The 24,752-nt window shown below is 32.8% G+C and overlaps 1 protein-coding gene and 1 long non-coding RNA gene across 6 annotated transcripts; one reads left to right on the top strand and one right to left on the bottom strand.

Moving 5' to 3' along the window:
* Positions 1–1,462: 1,462 nt before the first annotated feature.
* Positions 1,463–22,926, top strand: bur (GMP synthase burgundy). Of its 5 annotated transcripts, none has more exons than XM_075296532.1 (11): positions 1,463–1,655; positions 1,789–1,834; positions 13,091–13,198; positions 13,277–13,581; positions 14,023–14,323; positions 14,399–14,865; positions 14,925–15,117; positions 15,193–15,364; positions 15,445–15,674; positions 15,953–16,144; positions 21,361–22,926. In XM_075296532.1, the coding sequence occupies exons 3-11, from the start codon at positions 13,109–13,111 to the stop codon at positions 21,460–21,462; spliced, it is 2,052 nt and encodes a 683-aa protein (XP_075152647.1). In that variant the 5' UTR covers positions 1,463–1,655; positions 1,789–1,834; positions 13,091–13,108; the 3' UTR covers positions 21,463–22,926. The 5 variants fall into 5 exon arrangements, with proteins under 5 accessions (XP_075152647.1, XP_075152646.1, XP_075152648.1 ...); XM_075296531.1 differs by having other exon boundaries at positions 1,713–1,834; XM_075296533.1 differs by lacking the exon at positions 1,789–1,834.
* Positions 10,628–11,000, bottom strand: LOC142226482 (uncharacterized). The gene is made up of 2 exons (XR_012719684.1): positions 10,872–11,000; positions 10,628–10,812 (listed from the first exon to the last, which is right to left on the bottom strand). It is a non-coding gene; the product is annotated as an uncharacterized LOC142226482 (long non-coding RNA).
* Positions 22,927–24,752: the final 1,826 nt, after the last annotated feature.

Here is a 24,752-nt window from a genome sequence, read left to right as displayed (position 1 = left end):
ACCAGTAGGGATGGCAAATTACTTGCATGTACTTTTTGATGTACCTTTTCATGATGGTTGAAGTGACATTTACGAGTCTGTGGTAACGATGAGGTTGAAATGGAACTTTGAAATGCTGGCAGGGTAATGCCCCCGTCATATTGTAATTTTATTTGCACAAAATTTTGAAGATTCAAAGCAACAATTCATTTTTTTAAAACCATGTATTCTAGTGTTACTTATGCGCTTTACAGACTATCAGTTATTCCGGACGACAGTGCTCGTGTCGAACATATCCCATATATTGGACACATTATAAGTTAAGTCCGAAGGCATAATCAATACTGCTGCATGTTTATGGGATCGATAACACATTTACCAATTATTTAGTCATCGCCGACAAGTCGTATCGATACGACACACTGTAAGATTCTTTACAAACACCGACATTCCGTCCGGAATAACTGATAGTCTGTGAAGCGCATAATAAAAATATAATCGTTTTCATATATATTTTAGTACTTTCAATTTAGTGTTTTGGTGAAAAACACGAGTTTAAGGTGAGTACTATGTTCGGGGTTTTCACCAAAACACTTATAAAAAATGCTCACTTTTTTGCATTTTGCCCGGAAATGTACTTTTTAGGTTCTTTTCTAAAAAACAGGCGAAAGTGCGAAAAGGCTTCGAATTCTGTTGTGAAAATAGCGCCACGCATAGAGGCAAATTATGGGCATTTTCAGCACTGCCAACAAACGAGAGTGCTGCGATTGCCCTGTTTCCTTCTTTGAATTCTTTTCTGCCCGCTGAAATGATAGCATTTTTTTAGGTTGCTGGTAACATTATTAAAAATGCACATTCTGTACAGACAAAATGAAGGCAAAGCACTTTTTTTTAGAAAAGAAAACACCATAAAGTAAAAGTACAAATATATTTGTGAAGACGTTTATATTTTGCACAAGTCTTACCAAATAATGAGTGAAAAAGATCTAAGGAATTGATTGCAAATAATTTTATATTTCTAATTTAATTAATTAAAAAGTAACCGTGAAAACAAGCTGGCTTTCAGCTTGAAAACTGAACATAGTACTTTGCTTATGCTGCTAAAATCATCATTTTTCACGATTACTTTTCTTTAATAACCTATTGTATGGAACAATTGATGGAAACGATCCATGGAATAAGGCTTTTTGTATTATATATGTTGGATAAAATAAATACGACTGCTTCGACGTGCGGAAGATAAAACGTGTGGTCAAATTCAAAATATATTGGCAGGGAAGTATATACCTACCGCAATCGCTATGGTTGTGTTTATACACCGAGATGGGTTCATATATATTGAAAAGATGCGTGAAACCAAATCGAATTCAAGCAATTCTCAATTATGTTGCAATCAACATTTAAAAGTTTACAATCGATAAAGTAGAATTTGGTTATCGTTTAAATTATCGTCTATGACTTTTCCATAAAAACCAAAATCGATTCATTCAAGCCGACACACACATGAAATCGTGTATTGTGTGTGAAAAAGTGTGAACTGTTGCAAAAAGAATTAATAAAAATAAAAAAATTCGAGCATCAATTTCACTTCATATATGAAGTCGGTAGTATTTCGCATAGAAATTATATCTCGTAATACATATGAGTGCTCGGTGTGAGATGAAATAAACAACCAGGTGAAAAAGGATTACCATCACACATACATATAAATACAGAAATAGTCATTGTTTCAGGCAAATTTTCTGTGCAAATTTTTAATTATCATTGGCGATAAAGAAATTTTTGCTTTGTATTTTTTGAAAAACAAAGATTTCATCAAAGGAATTTCAAAGGAACATCTTATAAAACCATTAAGGTGAGTGGTGTCCCATTATCAAGGACGGATGTATGTGAACGGATCTTTAATTGGGTTCAATTCCGAGCCGGCTAACTATTTATGTTGCCGGTCTAGTATTCTTGAACGCACCAATGCAGGTAGCTTGAAATGTTGAAGTTTTCTTTTTAATAGAAAAATGTCGAATAATCAAAATTGGCAAACACAGTACCATTCATCTACACGTGTTTGTTTGTATACCTAAGCTCTATTTTGTGTAGTGGTGTTCAATAATGCACTTTGGAGAATATAGAGCAATACCGAAATCACTACGAAGCCTAGCCTTACAATGATAAGGGGTTTCATTTTACATTTAGAGACCTTTACATAGTAAGGTTATCTCAAATAGTTTTGTGGTAGAAAAAATCGAGGACATATAGATTGAATAAATACCTGCATTTATAGTAAAATATTTACTCTTTATATATTGATTTTTCCAAAACTTAGTTTTTACATTCATTCTCTTTATCTGTTTCTATACATCGAAGCAAGTATTCATCTGTCGTAGGCCTTCTTTCTATTGCAACAAGATCAGGTCATAGATAATGGCTCTATAAACGCAAAACACAGATATGACGTCCAAGTTTGGTGTGTCGCAAACTGACTTTTGCGATATACATTTACAATTTGGAGTATGTTTGTTTCAGGAAACCAACATACTCTAATTGGGGATTTGCAGTCCGTGAACAACACTGTGTCACTCTAACGACGTAGAACTGACTGTTGTAACAGAGTGTTGTGATTAATACCAATTTTGTGTTGCACTATGGGTATGGCGCGTCCAAATTTATCTATTGTTGATTCGGATAGGTGTGTTAATGCAAACAGACAGATGACGCCTGCCAACGCTTGATTCCATATGGAACAAACGTCAATACGCTGCTATTAATACCAGATTAATAGGAGCCGCTTGTATATGATTTTAAATGGGCCAAAACTATTCAAGTATTCGGCGGAAGCTCTTTTTCTATGGTGCTGTGGACATTGGACGGACACCATGAACAAAATTAACATCGCCGCTACGGCTTAAACATCCCCACGAATACTGTTCAGAATTTTCTGGTTAGCTGCCGCAACCTTCATAAGACCAACTTGTATGACATAATGTAATTGGCACTGGATATTACTGCCTCCATCCTTGGACTCTGTGTTCCTTACACGAAAACGGAAATGAGATGGCTGAGCAGCACAATATTCACCTAATATGGGTTTCTGGCCGTAGGAACATACCGGGGAACTGCAAAGCGGATTAATTAGCAAGGGGAACTAGAATCTGTTGGTATGCCTCTGACTACCTGCATGAGAAGGCTGTTATGATGGCAAATGTTCGAAGGGAGAACTGCAAGGGTTGTAACGACACCAAGCAAATATGGCCCATTTAAACTGCACATTAGATATGCTAGTGTTCTCAAGACGTCAGGTATCACTCCTGATATTTGATATAACGGGTCGCTGCCTTATAGGCGAGTTTGCAAAAATTATTGGCGCGAAGTATAATGACTATTGTATGAGCTGTCATGATGCGGTGGAAAAGGAATCAATTAAAAACCTCCTGTGTGAGTGTCCTGCATTTTGTGAAAGCGTAAGCGAATTTTAGAGACATATAGCTTTAGATTACTGGCGGAAACGTTCACTTAACCCCTTCACTACCGAAATAAAACTTTGATTTTTCTTCTATTTTTACTTGTACTAACAGCATGTAGAACAAAAATTTTCATTTTGAGAACCTACCTCAATTACTTCAAGTGCTATATGAGCTTGTTCTGAAAAGTTGATTCTTGAATTGTGACCAAATGGCCTTACGAAAATAAAGCCTATGATATCTATCACAGTGTGAACAAAAATACAAAAAAGAATCCGAAACAGTATCAGCTATAGTTTTTGTATGAATGTCCATTTACTAGAAACATACAGTAGAAAATTTTTCTCAAATTTTCGTATTTTTCGTTCATTGTTAAAGAAGTTTATAAAAATGTATTTCATAGCTCACCAATATTGAAAATATTCATCGCTTATTTAGATTAAAGCCTCTACTTTAAAATAACATTGAGAAATAAATCGAAACTAAGTGGGAAAATAGAATTTGGTGTCTTTTTCGAATGTCCTTCTAAGTGGACATCGGTAGTGAAAGGGTTAAGTAGTTTGCTATTGTTTCTGGAACAATTTGGTTAGTTCAACAGAAGAAAATAATCGAGAAGGTTAAACGGTTAAAACTAGAAGTGCCCATATGTAATAGGTACTTTTAGTTAATGTGGTATCATAATAGACTGAATAGTCTAAGTGAGTCTAAAATTTAATCGGCCTGCCACTTTAACTTAATCTAACCTATAACCTACATGTACTCTCATTATTACAAAAGCAACAATGTCAGCTGCAATATCGCCATTATGATTCTCAGTCAAATTGCAACATGGATCAACAAGTAGAATATTTAAAACATTGGAATTCTGGAAATGTATCCACATACAAAAAATATTTTTTGTCTTCAATCATAAAATTAATTGATCCTATTAATTTTTAATTGAAATATCTTTCACTGCAGAAGTGATAGGTTAGATTAGGTGGCAGCCCGATGTATCAGGCCCACTTAGACTATTCAGTCAATTGTGATACCACAGTGGCGAACTTCTCTCTTATCACTGAGTGCTGCCCGATACCATGTTAAGCTCAATGACAAGGGTCCTCCTTTTTATAGCCGAATCCGAACGGCGTTCAACATTGTAGCGGAATGTGATATCAGCAAAGTCAGTTAAAAAATCAATTGAACCATTTTTGTGATTGGTTTTTGTTTCAAGTAAAAATTTTGTTAAAGCTATTAAATTTTTAATTGAATATTTTTTTTTAACTTAATTAAAATTTTAATTGGAACAATTTTCGTGTTATTTTTTTCTGTGCATGTTTGCTTCGAAATATGGGGAATTATATTATTATAGTAATTCCTACCATCAATAATGAGGACAATTTTTTCGCAATTTTCTGTCATTCTTTTTGAAGCAATATAAAAACTTCAATATTTTTGGTATACAATAATTTTTTGAATTTTTATTATTATTTGTTAGAGTTGTCAGCTAATCATTGGCTAGCTAGTAACGTCCTATGGGTTGAGAGCTAGCAGTAATCAGATACCTTGAAAACACCTTCCATATGATACCAATCGATATTAATTTTGCCTTATAACTTTCAAGGATGGTTTTTAGGAATGTTTGGGAAAGTAGGTAAATTTTCATTTTGAATACATTCTGTCAATAAATTCGCCACAAAAAAAACTTTTCTCTAAATAATTAAACTATTACGATTGGGAAAACCTTTCTAGAAGTGTCCATATGTAATAGGTACTTGAATAGTCTAAGTGAGTCTGAAATTTAATCGGCCTGTCACTTTAACTTAACCTAACCTATAACCTACATGTACTCTCATTATTACAAAAGCAACAATGTCAGCTGCAATATCGCCATTTTGATTCTCAGTCAAATTGCAACATGGATCAACAAGTAGAATATTTAAAACATTGGAATTCTGGAAGTGTATCCATATACAAAAAATTATTTTTTCTTCAATCATAAAATTAATTGATCCTATTAATTTTTAATTGAAATATCTTCCACCGCAGAAGTGATAGGTTAGATTAGGTGGCAGCCCGATTGATCAGGCCCACTTAGACTATTCCGTCCATTGTGATACCACAGTGGCGAACTTCTCTCTTATCACATAAAAAATCCTTTATAAAAATTCCTGCATAAAGAAAATTACTTTTTTTGACGATTACTTTTTCTATAACAATCAGAATTATAAATGAAAACAGATATATTCCTTTTAAATCTTGACCAAATCTAGATGAAAAAGATAATGCATAGTACCTCGCTTAATCTTGGATTTTCCATATCAATTCATAAAACCTAAAAAAAATAAAAGCATAAAAACTCATATTACTACTTAGTCGCTACAGTTAGTATAGAGTATCATATATTCACATCTTTCCCACTTGATTTGTATATAAACAATAATATATCGAAATTACAAAACTAGATATCACATAAGTCTCTTCGGGCCATATTTTTGATGTCGAAATAACCGAGCAAAATAATATACTCAATAAATGGAAGGCTTTCGATTTACCTTCGCCATAATAGTAGGGATAATTGTTAATGTGAGTTGGTTTACACTTGAAACATTTCTTTCTTTTGGATTCTAAATATTTTACCACACGAAATTAACCGCATGGAAATAGAAAAAAACAACTTTTAATTATATTTTGCCATTAATGTATATTTTTAAAAATTTATTTTTAGAGTGTTCTGTATAATTTAATATTTAATAAATGTTGGTTCCCTACACTCTTTGTTTGGTCATGGATTTCAGTTTGACTTTTATCTGAATTATGATTTTATGGTTTACCCATTTTCCTATGCCTTGATGATGATTTGCTAATTTCGCACAATGCTTATTCCATTATTAAGAGGGTGGGTGCAATGCATGTCAATTTGAGAGCGGCTATAGTAGTGCCCCCATTGTGTCATCACCATCAGATGTTATTTTGTTTACTTGCTTCTTCTTTCATTCTCTTCAGTTCTAATCAATTCATTTGTCATCTGGAAACTCTTCTTTGGTGGTCGGCCACCCAAACATATGATTTGTATGAAATTTCGTTTATACATTTATATTATCTCATAAACATTTGCACCTTTTATGTGCACAAACAATTCGATCAAATATACATTAGTACACTTTTTGCTCTACGCGCAACGCCGCACAACACAAAACAAAATTTGCCTTCGCCTATAGATGATGACATTTGTTTTCTTTATTTTGGTCTTAATCGTGATATAGAAGCAAACAGTCAATTTATAGATTATAGTAAACTAAGCAAATTCACTTTCATTGTCGTCAATCTTCTTTTGGAAGTAAAATGTTTATGTGCCCAAAATAAATCATATTGGCTATGGCTGAGGAAAATAGAGTGATGGTGTAACATTGTGAAACAACAAAAGAAGTTGCAAAAAAAAAAATCACATACAAAAATTTGTGACAGTGTCCTCCAAAAGTTTCATCCGTCATAGTGAAGTGGAAATATAATTCCAAAATTGCCTTAGAGTAAATGTGTTTGAAATGAAGTAACACGGAGTGTTTTAAATTTGTCTAAATATCTTCATTTTCAAATATTCTTGAAGTGGTTTTGTGTTTGGATATGCTTATCGGGGAGAATATATATTAGTTTTGCTCTACTATTGATGAACTGTGTCTTTGGTTTTTTTTTGTTGTGGTGACCCAATTTATTTATTTCGTATCATATTTATTTACGCTGCTGTATTCTTCATTGAATGTTCCTTAGAGTGATTCTTAAAGTACTGCCGGTTCGTATTTATGCCGAAATGTCTATTTGCCGACAGATTATGAAGCAATATCGCTCTAAAAAACTCAATTTGATATGCTATAAACCTATTTAAATGAATAATGATGAAGTATTGGATACAATTTTGGAGTGCCCATGGTACAATGACCATATTGCATACGGGGTAGTTGACGCGAAGGCTTACCAAGTTAACACATAAAGTAGAAGTCCCATTTTTTCAGGTTCAATTCAGTCCATTGTGGTTAGGTTAGGTTACAGTGGCAATACATGATATTTAGTTTTATAGCCGGCTCATTTCAATGAGGTTACAATATTTGTGTGCCGTACCATAAATCGTTGAGTTGATACCGGTAGCGTCGCTGAAAGCCTTTGTAGTGTTTCAAAATAAATTTCCCAAAAAAGTAGGTTAGTTTGGATGCCCAATTTGTGATCCGGAAGTAGTGCAAACTTGGATCATCAAAGTACTTCGTTTTTGGTTCCTTTGCATTGCTGTACATGTTGCGCCTTACAAGTTCAATTGAATGAAGAAATTTAAAAAACAAAATTGTTCACCTAATTCAGTTTTTATTTTTAACAATATTTTTTATTACAATTTTATTTTCTTAATATCTAAGTTTTACAATTTAAAAAACTTCTTCGCTACCACCGGGGTTGAATCTGTGCCTCTTGGCACCATAACAGAATGTCTTAGCACTCTCAGACACAGACGCCATTGAACACGATGCATCGAAACGCTAATTGTTAATGGTAGTGATAGAATCGTAATATGACACCAAGGCTTCTCGAGATGTTCCTTATTAGTATGAATGAAAACGTAAACAACACAATTTCAAATCTCACCAGTGATAATTTTTTTAAAGCATATTTTTTTCAAAAATTTTACATAGTTTTTAGTGTGTTATTTTCGGCGTAGATTAACAAAAAATAAAAATTCGCATAATTGCAAAACCTTTTCAACTTCCATAAAAATGAAAAAGTCAACTGGATTTGGACCTAAATCCCTGCGGGGATAAAAATTTTTAATTATATTGTTTTTTGTTCACTTTTTATAGATATTCTAGTTTTTTTTTTTTATGACATTTAATTGTCAAAGTGTCGACTTTAAATGGCCAAATAACGTATTTCCAAGACCAAAGAACCAAAGAAACTTCATTGAAAGTGAACTAAAAATTGATGGAGGATACCGGGATGCACTTAAAAAGAACTGTTTTTGGAACAGCTTTCAATTTGTTTCTGCGGTTTGTAAGAAATATAAAAAGCCGTATAACATATGAAAAAGACATGGTTTGGTCACACAAGGCAATTTTTTGACGAAAATGAGTTTCAAACATTTCTAAATATCTGGATAGCATTTTTGGAAAATATTCCTATCATGATGATATACACCCAATATGGGCTAAAAGTGTCTTTTTTATTTCTGTCAAATATTTGCCCAGTTTGACCGTACCGTTACCATTGTAATTTGAAATTCAAAATTCATGAAGATTAGAACCAAAGTGTACGCCCGTTGTTTCAGGCTCACATATAGCCCAATTCTGAATATTCCCTAGGGAATGTGTTCCCTGGGAATTCATTTTCCTCGGGAATAAAATCCTCCTATTCTAAACAGTAGGGGAAGGGAATAACATGGGAGAAATAATTCAGAGTATTCGAAGTCAGCTGTTTTACTTCAACTGTTTTATTTTAATAAATTTTTAATATTAAAATTTTGAATTGAAATTGTATTAAATTGATGTAAAAGTTGAGTTAAACGCGAAAAACGTCAAAAATGTTTAGTGCCGTGTTTATGGTAGTAGCTGAGGAGAGGCGTATCAACGTGGCAATGTCTAAAGGATAGAAAGGAGAAAGCTACGCGATGCCATTAACCCACTTGAGTTGCCTTAAACGTCGTAGCTACATACTTGTAAATGAAGAGGTTGTTACTTAGTTCATTGGATTTATAGGGTTAAAGTGGCAGCCCGATTTGATTCGGACTCACTTAGACCATTCAGTCCATTGTGATACAATATTATAGGGTAAATAATCCAGCCTTCAAATACCTGTTGGATGTATTAGCAGCCCACATTCCACCTCAAAGCAAGTCTTTTGGATTATCTTCACTAGTAAGATTAGGTGCTACGCTTCTTTGTCGAAGGTGGCTACCAAAAAGGGCGTAGGTATAGGGAAAAAATTCCCAGGGAGTTGTTATTGAGAATTGGGCTAATAGACTATTCAATCCCTTGTGATACCACAAGTGGTGAAATTTTCTCTTAGTAATAAGTACCGCTTGACTATAAGTTAAGATCACTGACAGAGGACCTCCTTTTTATACCAGAATGCGAACGGAATTTCACATTACTGTGAAACCACTTGAGAGAAGTCTGATACACTTCGAAATGTCACCACCATTACTGAGTCGAGATAAACCACCAATGAAAACTTTTTGGATTTTGATTGAAGCAGGGATTGAACCCACAGCCATGCTAACCATGGCTCCCAAATTTTGCGACATACTTTATTTACATATAATAAAAATATACACAAAACAACAGAAATATAAAGAAATTAACACACGCACATTAATACCATAGGACTGAAATTTAGGACGTACTGAATGTTTTGGAACCAGAACCATGGATTTAGTACAAAGTTTTGCCAAAGATAGTCCCAGTCCATAATGCTAATAATGTTGGACATATATTGACGAAAAGGGATGCCACGTGAAGAATTTCAAGTGAGTCCAGTCACGAATTCAAATGTTGGGATCGGTCTTTATTGGGCTAATTCTAAATACATATGGCAAAATTTTGTGTGATTGTTCGATGACTCGTATAACGTCATGTAGAATAAGTTACTCAAGTTTAATAAAAAATTAAATTTTATTGAATAAAAATTCTAGAACAGATTTTCATACAACAAAATTGTTTTTTTTTTTTGGAATAGAGAAAAAATCTAGAGACAGGAAAAAACAATTTAACAATTTGTAATGCTATATTGTTAAGATAAAGAATGAATTAAAAATTGTAGCAAGTACGAAAGTCCCTACACATCACATAACGAACTTCAACTGAATCGAATGAAAAACAAGTATTTACGATGTTCTAAGTATCAAATCTGGCTTTATTCGACTACTGACCCTTAGGAGGTAATTTGAGTTTGGGTGGATACTCGAAGGTGAATTGTAACACCACGTACCCTATTTCAGGCGGTTCGAGAGAAAAACAAGCCTACATGATAAGACAAGAATAAATCGATGCCCTCATTCCAGGGGCCAAATCACCGCAGTCGAAATCGAGTACTTCGTCGTCGTAATGTAGTTTACGCGAATCACCGCAGTCGTTATCGAATTGTTTCTACTCGAAGTTGAACACGATAGGTAGCATGCTATCGAAAACGAAATATGTAGTGATTTTTGAGCAGAAAAAAGGTAAACAAAAAGAAACAAGTAGTTGGTGAAAATGGATGTATTATTTATATATTTTGGCAAAATACATTTAAGAAAATATAATATTACTTGCATTTAGGGAAACGGAACAAAGAAAGGAATGCTCAGTAGCCGCTTGAAAAAAAAACTCATTTTTCAAGAACATATTTAAAAGCTTCTTTTGACAGACGAAAGAGTCTTTTAAATCTATGGATGTTAAAAACACAATTAGTTAAAAGCACTCACTTCAAAATAGAATCACTTACAGGTAATGCACCTCAGGCAAACGACTGATTTTGTCTCGAATATTTTTCCTTACTAATGCCACTTTGTGCTCATCCTCTGAATCCGAAGACGAGGAAAACAAAAACACATGGATTCATAATAATTTTTACACATATAAAGGGTGATTCTTTTGAGGTTAGGATTTTCATGCATTAGTATTTGACAGATCACGTGGGATTTCAGACATGGTGTCAAAGAGAAAGATGCTCAGTATGCTTTGACATTTCATCATGAATAGACTTACTAACGAGCAACGCTTGCAAATCATTGAATTTTATTACCAAAATCAGTGTTCGGTTCGAAATGTGTTTATCGACAAATTTTGTTCAGCGATGAGGTTCATTTCTGGTTGAATGGCTACGTAAATAAGCAAAATTGCCGCATTTGGAGTGAAGAGCAACCAGAAGCCGTTCAAGAACTGCCCATGCATCCCGAAAAATGCACTGTTTGGTGTGGTTTGTACGCTGGTGGAATCATTGGACCGTATTTTTTCAAAGATGCTGTTGGACGAAACGTTACGGTGAATGGCGATCGCTATCGTTCGATGCTAACAAACTTTTTGTTGCCAAAAATGGAAGAACTGAACTTGGTTGACATGTGGTTTCAACAAGATGGCGCTACATGCCACACAGCTCGCGATTCTATGGCCATTTTGAGGGAAAACTTCGGAGAACAATTCATCTCAAGAAATGGACCGGTAAGTTGGCCACCAAGATCATGCGATTTGACGCCTTTAGACTATTTTTTGTGGGGCTACGTCAAGTCTAAAGTCTACAGAAATAAGCCAGCAACTATTCCAGCTTTGGAAGACAACATTTCCGAAGAAATTCGGGCTATTCTGGCCGAAATGCTCGAAAAAGTTGCCCAAAATTGGACTTTCCGAATGGACCACCTAAGACGCAGCCGCGGTCAACATTTAAATGAAATTATCTTCAAAAAGTAAATGTCATGGACCAATCTAACGTTTCAAATAAAGAACCGATGAGATTTTGCAAATTTTATGCGTTTTTTTTTAAAAAAAAGTTATCAAGCTCTTAACAAATCACCCTTTACATATTTTGATCACAAAAAGTTATTTTGAAATCATCTTTTGCTTCCAATTTCTTATTACCATATGTTTACAGCAATGTAAAAAAAAGTAGTAGACAAAATAAATTACGATCGAATGCGGTGATCCAAAATTTTACAGCGATCGAAATGTTTCTCGATACGAAACAGAACTCGATGACGAATGCGGTGATTTGGCCCCAGAGCACGCTAAGTCGACTTAGCATGTTTTGATGGAGTTCGTTGTTTTTATTCGGATTGATGTGAATTACATCCTGTCAAAAGTTGGAATTTATTGGAATAATATTGGGTTGGAATATTAGCTTGTGACTAACGTTTTAAAAAATTTCTAATCCAAAAAAGCCAAAAAGCTTTGTTCGGTCTAAAGTGGTCTAAGTCATTTTTAGCCATGTTCTATTACCACTATTTTGAGTTCGTACATACTAAAGTAAAATCTATAATAAATATTATTTTAAGACCAAAAAAACGGGAAATCTCATATTACACGGTTTTTGAGAAATTCCATAAAAACAAACTTTGAACTTGTTTCCTGTAAAATTCACTTTTTAGACTTACGGCCATTTTCATGAAGCTCCGTTAGTGCTACGTTAGCTAACGAACTTTTAAACCGTGATATCAACATATCTGTGATTTTGGGTATATATTCCAAACGCCTGTTAGAAACATAACTGCCGAAAATTTTTCAGTTAAAGTTAACCGGAGAAAATATATTTCCATTTTTCTTTCTGCTAACTGGCAGTTAAATCCTAACGGAGCTACATGAAAATGGCCCTTAGTGTCATCTGGAATGGAGACATCGATATATTTTATTGAATTTCAGACGAATATAACCATTTCCATGCTGTGATGACCACTGTACTCTTATGTGTTTGCTATTATTGGGAGTTGCAACCATCACACTCCGTATGCAATGCGGGCCTACAATCACGTTTCATTAAGATATATAGATAAATATTAGCTCTCCGCATTGTAAGCAGGTTTGAATTGGACAGATAAATAGTGAGTCATGGAGGAAAGGGACTTTAGTTTTTATCATTATTGTAATTAGAAAATAATACAAAAACTCTAGAATAATGTATGCCTAGGTTATCTTCGTGCTTCTCTAAAGATATCGACATATTTATTTTTTCAGTGCTGCAAAAAGAAAGACATGAGTGCATCCAATAAATTTTTATCCTCTGAAAATAGTTTACGGCATGAAAAAATTGCCATATTAGATGCAGGTGCTCAATATGGAAAGGTATTGTATAACAAAAAAAACACGATTTGCATGCCACATTGTCAATGTATTGGAATCATTTGATGTTCCATTTCCTAGGTAATTGATCGTAAAGTCCGTGAATTATTGGTCGAATCGGATATATTGCCATTGGATACATCAGCGGCTACCATTAGAGCTAATGGTTATGGTGGCATAATAATCTCCGGAGGTCCCAACTCCGTTTATGCCGAAGATGCTCCCAGTTATGATCCTGATATTTTCAAATTAAAAATACCAGTTTTAGGTATTTGTTATGGCATGCAATTGATTAACAAGGAATTTGGTGGAACTGTACTGAAGAAGAATATACGAGAAGATGGTCAGCAGACAATAGAGATTGAGCCAGCGTGTCCATTGTTTAAGTAAGACAATTTTGTGTTATTATGTTAAATCGTTTTCGTATTCTGTGGGAGAACAATTTTGTGAATGTTATTTATGTGTGTGCGTGTGTGCTTTTGTCAAAATATACGAAGATACGAAGGCCTTTACTTATAAATTTGAGTATAAGGTCGATAACGATCCTTCTAGATAAATTATTGATTACGAATCATTAATATTATAGGACTAACTAGAGATAATGATGTGAAGGAAAAGAAGGCATTTTTCTATAAACCCAAAAAAGTGCTGATACAATCCTTCTAGAATAAATCCATAACAGACCATGAACAATCCATAGTTGTTGAAGTTCTCACATTGGGCTACACGTGGTTTGACATTTCAAAAATATGTATTAGTAGTTCTCTCTGTCTTCAAGAGTTATATGCATAATTATACAATTTCTAATTGCTTTTTTTCATTTCCAGCCGTTTAGGTCGTACCCAAACAGTTCTTCTAACTCATGGTGATAGTGTTGAGCGCGTTGGAGACAAACTTAAAGTTGGTGGACGGTCTTCAAGTAACATTGTCACTGCCGTTTATAATGAAGTTCTGAGGATATACGGTGTTCAATTTCATCCCGAAGTGGATTTAACTGTATCGGGTAAACAGATATTCACAAATTTCCTTTTCGACATTTGTGGTCTAACACCAAATTTCACAATGGGCAGCCGTAAAGAGGAGTGCGTCAAGTATATCAAAGAAAAAGTTGGTAACAACAAAGTTTTGGTAAGTTGGCCTATAGCGATATTCCAAATGAATATACATTGAATTTATGATGCCTTTTATTCTCTATAAATGAAGCTTCTTGTTAGCGGTGGGGTCGATTCAACAGTATGTGCTGTTTTACTGCGTTATGCTTTGCATCCCAGTCAAATAATTGCTGTACATGTGGATAATGGTTTCATGCGTAAGGATGAAAGTGAGAAGGTTGAGAAATCCCTTAGGGACATTGGTATAGACTTGATAGTACGTAAAGAAGCCTATACATTTCTCAAGGGTACTACACAAATCAAACGTCCAGGCCAATTTTCCATTGTCGAGACACCGATGTTGTGTCAAACTATAAATCCTGAGGAGAAACGGAAAATTATTGGTGACATTTTTGTCAAAATAACAAATGAAATTGTGGCCGAAATGAAACTAAAACCGGAGGAGGTAATGTTGGCCCAGGGTACCTTAAGGCCTGATTTAATAGAGTCTGCCTCGAATATGGTTAGCAAAAATGCCGAAACAATCAAGACACACCACAATGATACGGATCTAATAAGGTTTGCTGTCATAGGAAATGAAATTTTAAGACGGTTTCCTAATATAAATATTTTTTTAGAGAGCTTCGCAATGCTGGTCGTGTTGTGGAACCACTAAGTGACTTTCACAAAGACGAAGTTCGAGAATTGGGTAATGGTTTGGGTCTACCCGCTGAGTTGGTGGAAAGACAACCATTCCCAGGCCCAGGTTTGGCCATACGTATATTGTGTGCCGAAGAGGCTTTCATGGAAAAGGATTACTCTGAAACCCAGGTAAATAGATTTCACAAGGAACTTTATTTATTTATTTACTTAACTTTACTTATTTTTATTCTACATTTCTCTTAGGTTATTGCCCGTGTCATTGTAGACTATAAAAACAAATTGGAGAAAAACCATGCTCTAATAAATCGCGTAACTGGCGCTACTTCCGAAATGGAACAAAGAGAACTTATACGCATTTCTTCATTTTCCCAAATTCAAGCCACAGTTCTGCCCATACGTTCAGTGGGAGTTCAGGGTAATTGAAAAAAACATTATTTTATATTTATTGGGTTATTGCAATATTGATTTTGTTTTATTTGCATTTTCTTTTTATAGGAGATAAACGTACCTACAGCTATGTGGTAGCGCTCTCTAGCTCAAATGATCCCAATTGGGATGATTTATTATTTTTAGCAAAACTAATACCTCGGATCCTACATAATGTCAATCGGGTGTGTTATGTTTTTGGTGAACCGATTCTATATCAAATAACAGATATAACCCATACAACGCTTAATAATTATGTAATCAAGCAATTGCGACAAGCTGATGCTATAGCAAATGAGGTAAGTAGTATTGCAATTGCTCTAAAAAATTAAATTGATAGCTTCAATATGAAAAAAGACAACATATATATGTGTTGACTGCATTTAGCAGTCTCCTCATACTTTTGATGTATACCTCAAATTTAAACTCCGCTGTTACCTATTTAAAAGGGAGAAGTGTCTAGTTGACTGTATTAGAACTAGATTTTGCTTTTGGCTGTCTTCCACATGCCGATTACATGTGCGACAGCTCAAATATTGAGATATATATTGTAAATACTTTAACTGTCTAATTTCAGATCATTATGCAAGCTGGCCTTAACCGCAAAATATCCCAAATGCCTGTTGTCCTTATACCCGTACACTTTGATAGAGATCCAATTAATCGAACACCATCATGTAGTCGATCAATTGTTTTGAGACCATTTATCACCAGCGATTTTATGACTGGAGTGCCGGCTATTCCAGGTTCTGAACAACTGCCACTAACAGTAAGTAAAACCCCTATGGATTTAATTCTATATATGTAGCAGGTCGAGAGACATTACAATTGACTTGTTATTTTTGAACGTACGGTGTGTTTTTAATACTCTACAAACTTCAGTAATGAATGGGAGAGAAAATAAATTCATATATAGCGCCACCTATTTGTGAAAAAACGTATGGCAATAAAATAGTTTGTTTTGTTTGTTATTGTTGGTTTATTCTTCAATTATTATTGTTGTTATATCCCAAATCACATAGTGGTCAGGGTATAAATCTGCCAAAAAAAAAAAATGTGCCTACCAAAAATATTAAATTAAGACCCCATAAAATTTATACCGATCAACTCAGAATCACCTCCTGAGTCGATCTAGCCCTTGTTGTCCGTCCGTCTGTTCATGTAATTGTTGTTCGCAGGATTTCGGTCGCAATTAACCGATTTTGATGAAATTTGGTATATGTCGTTCTTTTCGCACAAGGACGAACGCTATTGAATTTCGCTATTGAAAATCGGATCAAATTTAGATATAGCTGCCATATATATGTATCGCACGATTTCGATAAATGGGGTCAGATTGCGCTCATTTACTAACTGATCGTCGTCAAATTTGCCACAAAGTAATCTAATTTACCCTTTATGTGTGCAAGATTTCATTGAAATCGGTTCAGATTTAGATATAGATGGAAAATGCAGTACTATAGTACTTTTTTCAATACTTTTTCACCCTGGTCAGTACCGTAGTACCCCCGCGAATGATTTAGTACCTTTTGTGTTGACATTTTTGAGCCGATATCAGATAATATTTTGAGAAAGTCTTTAACAAACTTATTTGCTAATAGTCTTACAAATTTGGCAAAACAGACAAGTGCATGCGGGAAGAAAATCTCGATATTGTAAAAGCCATACCCAGCAAAAACTCTCATTACCCGGTAATCTTGTAGGTAAGCCTGTTTAAAAATTAATAACCACTTATTAATGGTCATCGCTCCGGATTACATTTACATACGCATGTCCTAGGAGGAAAGTACTTCTCCCCAGGCATACCTTTGACCATGAAATAATTAGTGCTTTTAAAGCATATAATCACCTAATATGTAATCACTTATTCGTAGATATACCAAAGTTTGCAAAATAACCACTTATTGTCTCAGGCAACCAAATCTCGAAAATATTGACTTCTCTAGCCGATTACAATGGATCAAAATATGGCGAGTAATGATGTAATATGAACATTACTAGAATAGAAACGAATATTGTAGAAATAAACAAGTATATACGGCCGTAAGTTCGGCCAAGCCGAATCTTATGTACCCTCCACCATGGATTACGTAGAAACTTCTACGAAAGACTGTCATCCACAATCGAATTACTTGGCTTGTGGTATCTTAAAACTTCTTAATATCGTTTTCTAAATTGTGAATTAGTCCATACGTGGTAGAGAGCCAGAATTGAAATATGGGGGTCGCTTATATGGGGGCTATATACAATTATGAACTTTATATGGACCAATTTTTTGTGATTGGGGATTGATTTATCTGAGGGCTATATATAACTATAGACCGATACGGACCTAGTTAGGCATGGTTGTTAACGGCCATATACTAGCACAATGTACCAAATTTCATCTGACTCGGATGAAATTTGCTCCTCCATGAGGCTCCAAAACCAAATCTCGGGATCGGGGCTATATATGATTATGGACTGATATGGACCACTTTTGGCATGGCTGTTAAATATCATATACTACCACCACGTACCAAATTTCAACCAGATCGGATGAATTTTGTTTCTCCAAAAGGCTCCGGAGGTCAAATCTGGGGATCGGTTTATATGGGGACTATATCTAATTATGGACTGATATGAACCAATTCCTGCATGGTTGTTGGATAACATATACTAACATCACGTACCAAATTTCAACCGAATCGGATGAATTTTGGTCTTCCAAGAGGCTCCGGAGGTCAAATCTGGTAACCGGTTTATATGGGGGCTATATATAATTATGGACCGATTTCGACCAATTTTTGCATGGTCATTAGAGACCATATACTAACACTATGTACCAAATTTCAGCCGGATCGGATGAAATTTGCTTCTCTTAGAGGCTCCACAAGCCAAATCTGGGGATCGGTTTATATGGGAACTACATATAATTATGGACCGATGTGGACCAATTTTTGCATGGTTGTTAGAGGTCATATGCTGACACCATGTACCAAATTTCGGCCGGATCGGATGAAATTTCCTTCTCTTAGAGTCCCCGCAAACCAAATTTGGGGGTCCGTTTATATGGGGGCTATACGTAAAAGTGGGCCATTATGGCCCATTTACAATACCATCCGACCTACATCAATAACAACTACTTGTGACAAGTTTCAAGTCGATAGCTTGTTTCGTTCGGAAGTTAGCGTGATTTCAACAGACGGACGGACGGACGAACATGCTCAAATCGACTCAGAATTTCACCACGACCCAGAATATATATACTTTATGGGGTCTTAGAACAATATTTCGATGTGTTACAAACGGAATGACAAAGTTAATATACCCTCATCCTATGGTGGAGGGTATAACAAAAATTTAACAAATCATCTAAATAAGATTACAGGCAAATTATTTTCACAGTTAAAATATAAACAAATGTTGTCGTTTAAGGGAGTTAGATTCACAATTTGTTCGAAATCTACTAAAAGTGGATTTTATATATCCTTTTTTATAAGGCAAATGACAGTTGAAGTCGATTTTGAAACTGTGATGTGAATGAGGTATAATAAAGCATTTATTTAAAATGGTAATATCATTAATTTAAAACACAAGTATTATGAAATATTCGTGAAGAATATTCCTTAAAGGTGAGTATTAAGTTCGAGTTTAGCCGCTAATTTGAAATCTGCAACATATTTGTTGCAGATTTCATTATAACTTGATGGGGGAATATCCAAAAGCAAATTTTCATTTTTCATTGTATTCCTTAAAATGGATTATTAAAGAAAAGTAATCGTGAAAAAATGACGATTTTAGCGGCTAAACTCGAACTTAATACCCACCTTAACGGAAAAATCTTCAGAATTACCGTTACATAACATATTCTTTTTGAGTTTTTTTAAGTAAATGTTCAATTATGTGAATAATTATACCTAATGGCACCGTCATTTATTCTATTTTATTAAGTCATTAACGGCCAAATGCATTACATTTTGAGAATATCAATTCAAAAATTACCGAGAAGTATTTATTATTGCCATTACAAGTTAGTCATTATAACTCACCGCAATGTAATGCAATGTGTAATGACAGCTTTACTCCTGGTAATGTAACTTGTAATGAGATGTGGTTACCTAGTTTTTGCTGGGTAGTCACAAATACGATTTGGTTGAATTTTAATAGTGTTTTAGTCGAAAAAGCACGTGATTCTTTATTACGCTTCCACACGGACACTATCTAGATAAGAAGTTATCGATTGCGTTCTAAAATAATGCAAAACATTACAATTAATGTCGAAACTTGAGACAAAAGTAATCTACCAAATTTGGAGAAAAATTTAACAATTTTTTTTATTTTGCAAAAATAAAAAAAAACTATTGTCAAAATTTTATTTCTTTAGAAAATTTTGTCAAAATTTTATTTCTATAGAAAAGTTTGTCAAAAATGTATTTTTATTTATCCAGAGAAAATTTATGTAGTACCATAAAGTAGAGCTGTGGCAGCCGCCATTACAATACCACGGTAGTCTTTGTAAGCGAATATAAGACTAAAAAAAGAAAATATTTAAAATTTAGGAGTTGGCAAACAAAATTTTATTTTCTTTAAAATTCAATTTGAGGGAGCTGTTGACAATAATCTTCCAATGGAATTTTTGTTAAAATTTAGTGAAAAGTACTTTTTCGCTCAAAAAATTGTATTTTCCATCCCTGGTACCAACTATATGTGCAAACAATCATGGAAATCGGTTCAGATTTAAATATAGCTCCCATATATATGTATACATCACCCGATTTTCCAAAACCGATCTTACTCAAATTTAGCACAAAGTAATCTTCCCTGCTATCGACCAAACCTGCAAAATATTGTCCAAATCGGTTCAGATTTATATATAGCTCCCATATATATGTAGCGCCCGATTTTCAAAAATGTATCCCTACTTTATTTCTGACCATAATAGCCTTATTTATTAACCAATCTTACTCAAATTTAGCACAAATTAACCTTCTGTGGTATCAACTGAACATGCAAAATATCATACAAAACGATTCAGATTTAGATATAGCTCCCATATATACCATGTATGGTATGTGGCGCCAGATTTTGAAAAATTGTCCTAATAACCTTATTTTTGACCATAGTGGCCTCATTTATTAACTGATTTTACTTAAACTTAGCCTGTAAAATATCATTCAAATCGTTTCAGATATAGATATAGCTCCCATATATATGCATCGCTCGATTTTCCCTAATTTGGTCCTAATACTTTTATTTACTAACCAATGTTACTCAAATTTCAAATTTTGAAGTATTAGCCGATCGTTACTAGACTTACATGTAGTTTTTACATACATATATATCCCAAGATTCACCTATTTGGATTTATTACCCACACTAATATATCGATTTCCTCTTTTTTAATAATGGACTCAATATTAGTGGCATACTAACTCTGTACTCGTAGTTGCAGAATCAACTATAGCTCCCAATATCAGAAATTTTTGTTCAGACTTTGATAAAACTCCCATAAACATGCATCCTTTAATGTTCTTAAATATGGGAATGCGATTTATTTCCCTAACCTATACCAAAAATACCCCAAAAAACAATGTTTACTAATTCAGTAGGGTTGGTTTAGGGTATGATATAGTCGGCCCCGCCCGACTTTCTACTTTATTTAATTGTTTTTGATTTTAGCTTAAAACCATGCATTGACTAAACTACAAGTGTAGCTTAACCAACAGAGGAAAAGTATACTTGTCAAATTTATTTGGACAAAGCCCTATAGACTGCAAGACGGTTGGATGGACAGCTGTTTCGGAATTTGCCTGAAAATCGTCGATGATCTATTCATTGATTTATTATTTTTTGTCTAATATTTATTATATTATTCACATATTTATTTTATACACAATCAATAGCAATCTTTGTGCCGTATTTACAACATATTGGATTTATAATGGTTTATTTTTAAATTTTATAATGTATAATGTAAAATTTTGAAATTTTAATACATTGCAGGTTCTGCACAGTATGGTCCAAGAAATTTCAAAATTAGATGGAATCTCTCGTGTTCTATACGATTTAACATCAAAACCTCCAGGTACCACAGAATGGGAATGATTAAGTAGAATGTGTTTTATACACAACCTCGTTGCCGCCGTCGCCACTACCACCGTCACTACAACTACAACAACATTCTCCACCATATAATCGCAATAAAAAACCAACATTAGCATTTAATACCAGCTCATTACAATACATGTGTGAGATGATTGTCCAGGATGGGAACCAAATATATAAGCATGTGTATGAACTTCAACAATTCACTCTTCACCAAATGATTTGCATATGTACAGGTTTTAATGAGATTTGTATTTGTTTATGGCAGTTATGTTTCAATTCTTAAAAATTGCCCCTAAAAAATGGATGGACAAATATGCTATCGAAAATCGATATTGCCTTCGATAACGTAGTTTATATATTTCGCCTTGTCAATATAAGTTTTATTTCGACTAATAATACTATGATATGAACATAGTGATGTGGTAATAATTAACTAAAAACATACATACATGTCATGAAAATGCTAGATAAATTGGGGTAAAATTGAAATTGAACATTACAAGCAACAATGTGCGAAACTATTTTTGTTGTTGCACAGTGTAGTGGAAAATTTCAAAATGGGAAAATTGCTATGTATAATCTAAAGAAGTTTATTCATAGAGTGACCGTAATTACATATGATAATAAAACAATTTAATAAAAATTTTAAAAGGCCAAAAAATAAATACCAACTTTGTTCTTCGGGCCCAACTCGCCAAAGGCTTCCTCCGGTTCCTCTAACAAATTTTTTCTGCCATCCGAATAAACAAATTATAGGAGACTGTAGATATTCGTTGATTTTGATTTTCTGACCGCGGCATAAAATATTGTTTTATATTTTTTTCTTCCTTGTAATTTCTTTAAAAATAACAATAGTTACGTTGTATGATTAATATCTTATTTATAGTATGTTATAATATAACTATTCTTTTTGTAAAATAAATTCCTAAACCAACAAAATTTTATAAAATGTATGATGGAAAAAAGGCTGCAACAAAATTTTCATGAAATTAAGTCCGACAATGAAATTGCGAATGTATTAAAAGAGAAAGAATTACACTCATATGATAACAAAACTAATAACTAAACTACAATATTATTATCTATATATAATTTGTGAAACACAACAAAATTCAAAACAAACAAATTGTTATAAAATCATAAAAAAGTTTATTAATGAATGCAAATACATATACATAAATTGATTAATAAACATATAAATTTATATATTATAAATATATATACGGATATTATTATTAAACAAAGAACTAAAAACGATTCAACTTTCCCAAAATGTTATAATGCAAAAGCAAATGATGATGCAGATTCCGATAAATGAATTTTGAAGATTATGATACACAGAAAATAATGTATTAATCGATGTGCTGCATTTTAAATAAAATATAAGTAAAAAAATCAAAGCCTCAGTAATAACAAGTGTATTTTAAAAATGAAATAAATAATACAGAATCAGATATAAAATCGTGCTTGTTGTAGACATTTTATAAATAGGCTAAACAAACGCTCAATTGAAGCTTATCTACTAAACATAAATCCTGCAAAAATTTTCTATAGCAACAAATTTTGCGAAAATTTACTGTAGAAATTAAATTTCTATAAAATAAAATTTGTCAAAAATTTTTTATAGAAATAAAATTTTGATAAAAAAATCCTATAGAAATGAAATTTCGATAAAGAAATCCTATAGAAAAGAAATTTTGATATTATGGAAATAAAATTTGAGAAAAATTTCCTAGAGAAATGAAATTTTGCAAATACTTTCTATAGAAATGAAATTTTGACAAAATTTCCTATAGAATTAAAATTTTGACAAAATTTCCTATAGAATTAAAATTTTGACAAAATTTCCTATAGAAATGAAATTTTGACAAAATTTCCTATAGAAATGAAATTTTGACAAAATTTCCTATAGAAATGAAATTTTGACAAAATTTCCTATAGAAATGAAATTTTGACAAAATTTCCTATAGAAATAAAATTGTGACAAAATTTCCTATAGAAATGAAATTTTGACAAAATTTCCTATAGAAATGAAATTTTGACAAAATTTCCTACAGAAATGAAATTTTGACAAAATTTCCTATAGAAATGAAATTTTGACAAAATTTCCTATAGAAATGAAATTTTGACAAAATTTCCTATAGAAATGAAATTTTGACAAAATTTCCTATAGAAATGAAATTTTGACAAAATTTCTTATAGAGATAAAATTTCGACAAAATTTCCTATATAGAAATGAAATTTCGACAAAATTTCCTACAGAAATGAAATTTTGACAAAATTTCCTATAAAAATGAAATTTTGACAAAATTTCCTATAAAAATGAAATTTTGACAACATTTTCTATAGAAATGAAATTTTGACAAAATTTCCTATAGAAATGAAATTTTGACAAAATTTCTTATAGAGATAAAATTTCGACAAAATGCATTGAAATTTTGCAAAGATTTCCTATAAAAATGAAATTTGGCAAAAAATTTCTATAGAAATTAAATTTGGCAAAAATTTTCTATAGAAATGAAATTTTGACAAAATTTCCTATAGAAATGAAATTTTGACAAAAATTTGCTATAGAAATGAAATTTTGCAAAAATTTCCTATAGAAATGAAATTTCGACAAAATTTCTTATTGAAATGAAATTTTGCATAAAAAATCCTATAGAAATCAAATTTTGCAAAAAAAAAAATCCTATAGAAGTGAAATTTTGACAAAATAGAAATTTTGACAAATTTTCTTATAGAAATGAAATTTTACAAAAAATTCCTATGGATTTTGCGAAAATTTCCTATAGAAATGAAATTTTGCAAAAAAAAATCTATAGAAATTAAATTGTGCAAAAATTTCCTATAGAAATGAAATTTCCTTTAAAAATTAAATTTTGCAAAAATTTCTTGTAGAAATGAAATTTTTACAAATTTTCCTATAAAAATGACTTCCTATGGAAATGAAAGGAAAAGAAATATTCGGAAGGAAAAGAAATTTGAAAAAATTTTCTACGGACATGAATTTTTGCAAACATTTTCTATAGAAATAATATTTTGCGAACATTTCTTATAAAAATTAAAATTTGCAAACATAACCTATAAAAATTAAATTTCGGCAAACTTTCCTATAGAAATTAAATTTCGACAAACTTTCCTATAGAAATGAAATTTCGCAAAAAGTTCCTATCGCAATGAAATTTTGCAATAATTTCCTATAGAAATGAAATTTTGCAATAATTTCCTATTGCAAAGAAATTTTGCGAAAATTTCCTATGGAAATTAAATTTTGCAAAAATTTCCTA

The sequence above is a fragment of the Haematobia irritans genome, chromosome 2 (genome assembly GCF_050003625.1).
Source record: "Haematobia irritans isolate KBUSLIRL chromosome 2, ASM5000362v1, whole genome shotgun sequence".
Lineage (NCBI taxonomy): Eukaryota > Metazoa > Arthropoda > Insecta > Diptera > Muscidae > Haematobia > Haematobia irritans.
Note: the sequence above shows the minus strand (reverse complement) of the source record. Positions and strands in the feature narration are given on the sequence as shown.

What these genes read in the sequence shown, in the direction of transcription:
- bur (XM_075296529.1), top strand. Translation starts at nt 7,171, where the DNA reads ATGTTCCTTAGAGTGATTCTTAAAGTACTGCCG. An exon ending in TTGGTAACAACAAAGTTTTG is followed by an intron (nt 14,324 to 14,398) that starts GTAAGTTGGCCT and finishes CTATAAATGAAG; the next exon opens with CTTCTTGTTAGCGGTGGGGT. An exon ending in CTGAACAACTGCCACTAACA is followed by an intron (nt 16,145 to 21,360) that starts GTAAGTAAAACC and finishes AATACATTGCAG; the next exon opens with GTTCTGCACAGTATGGTCCA.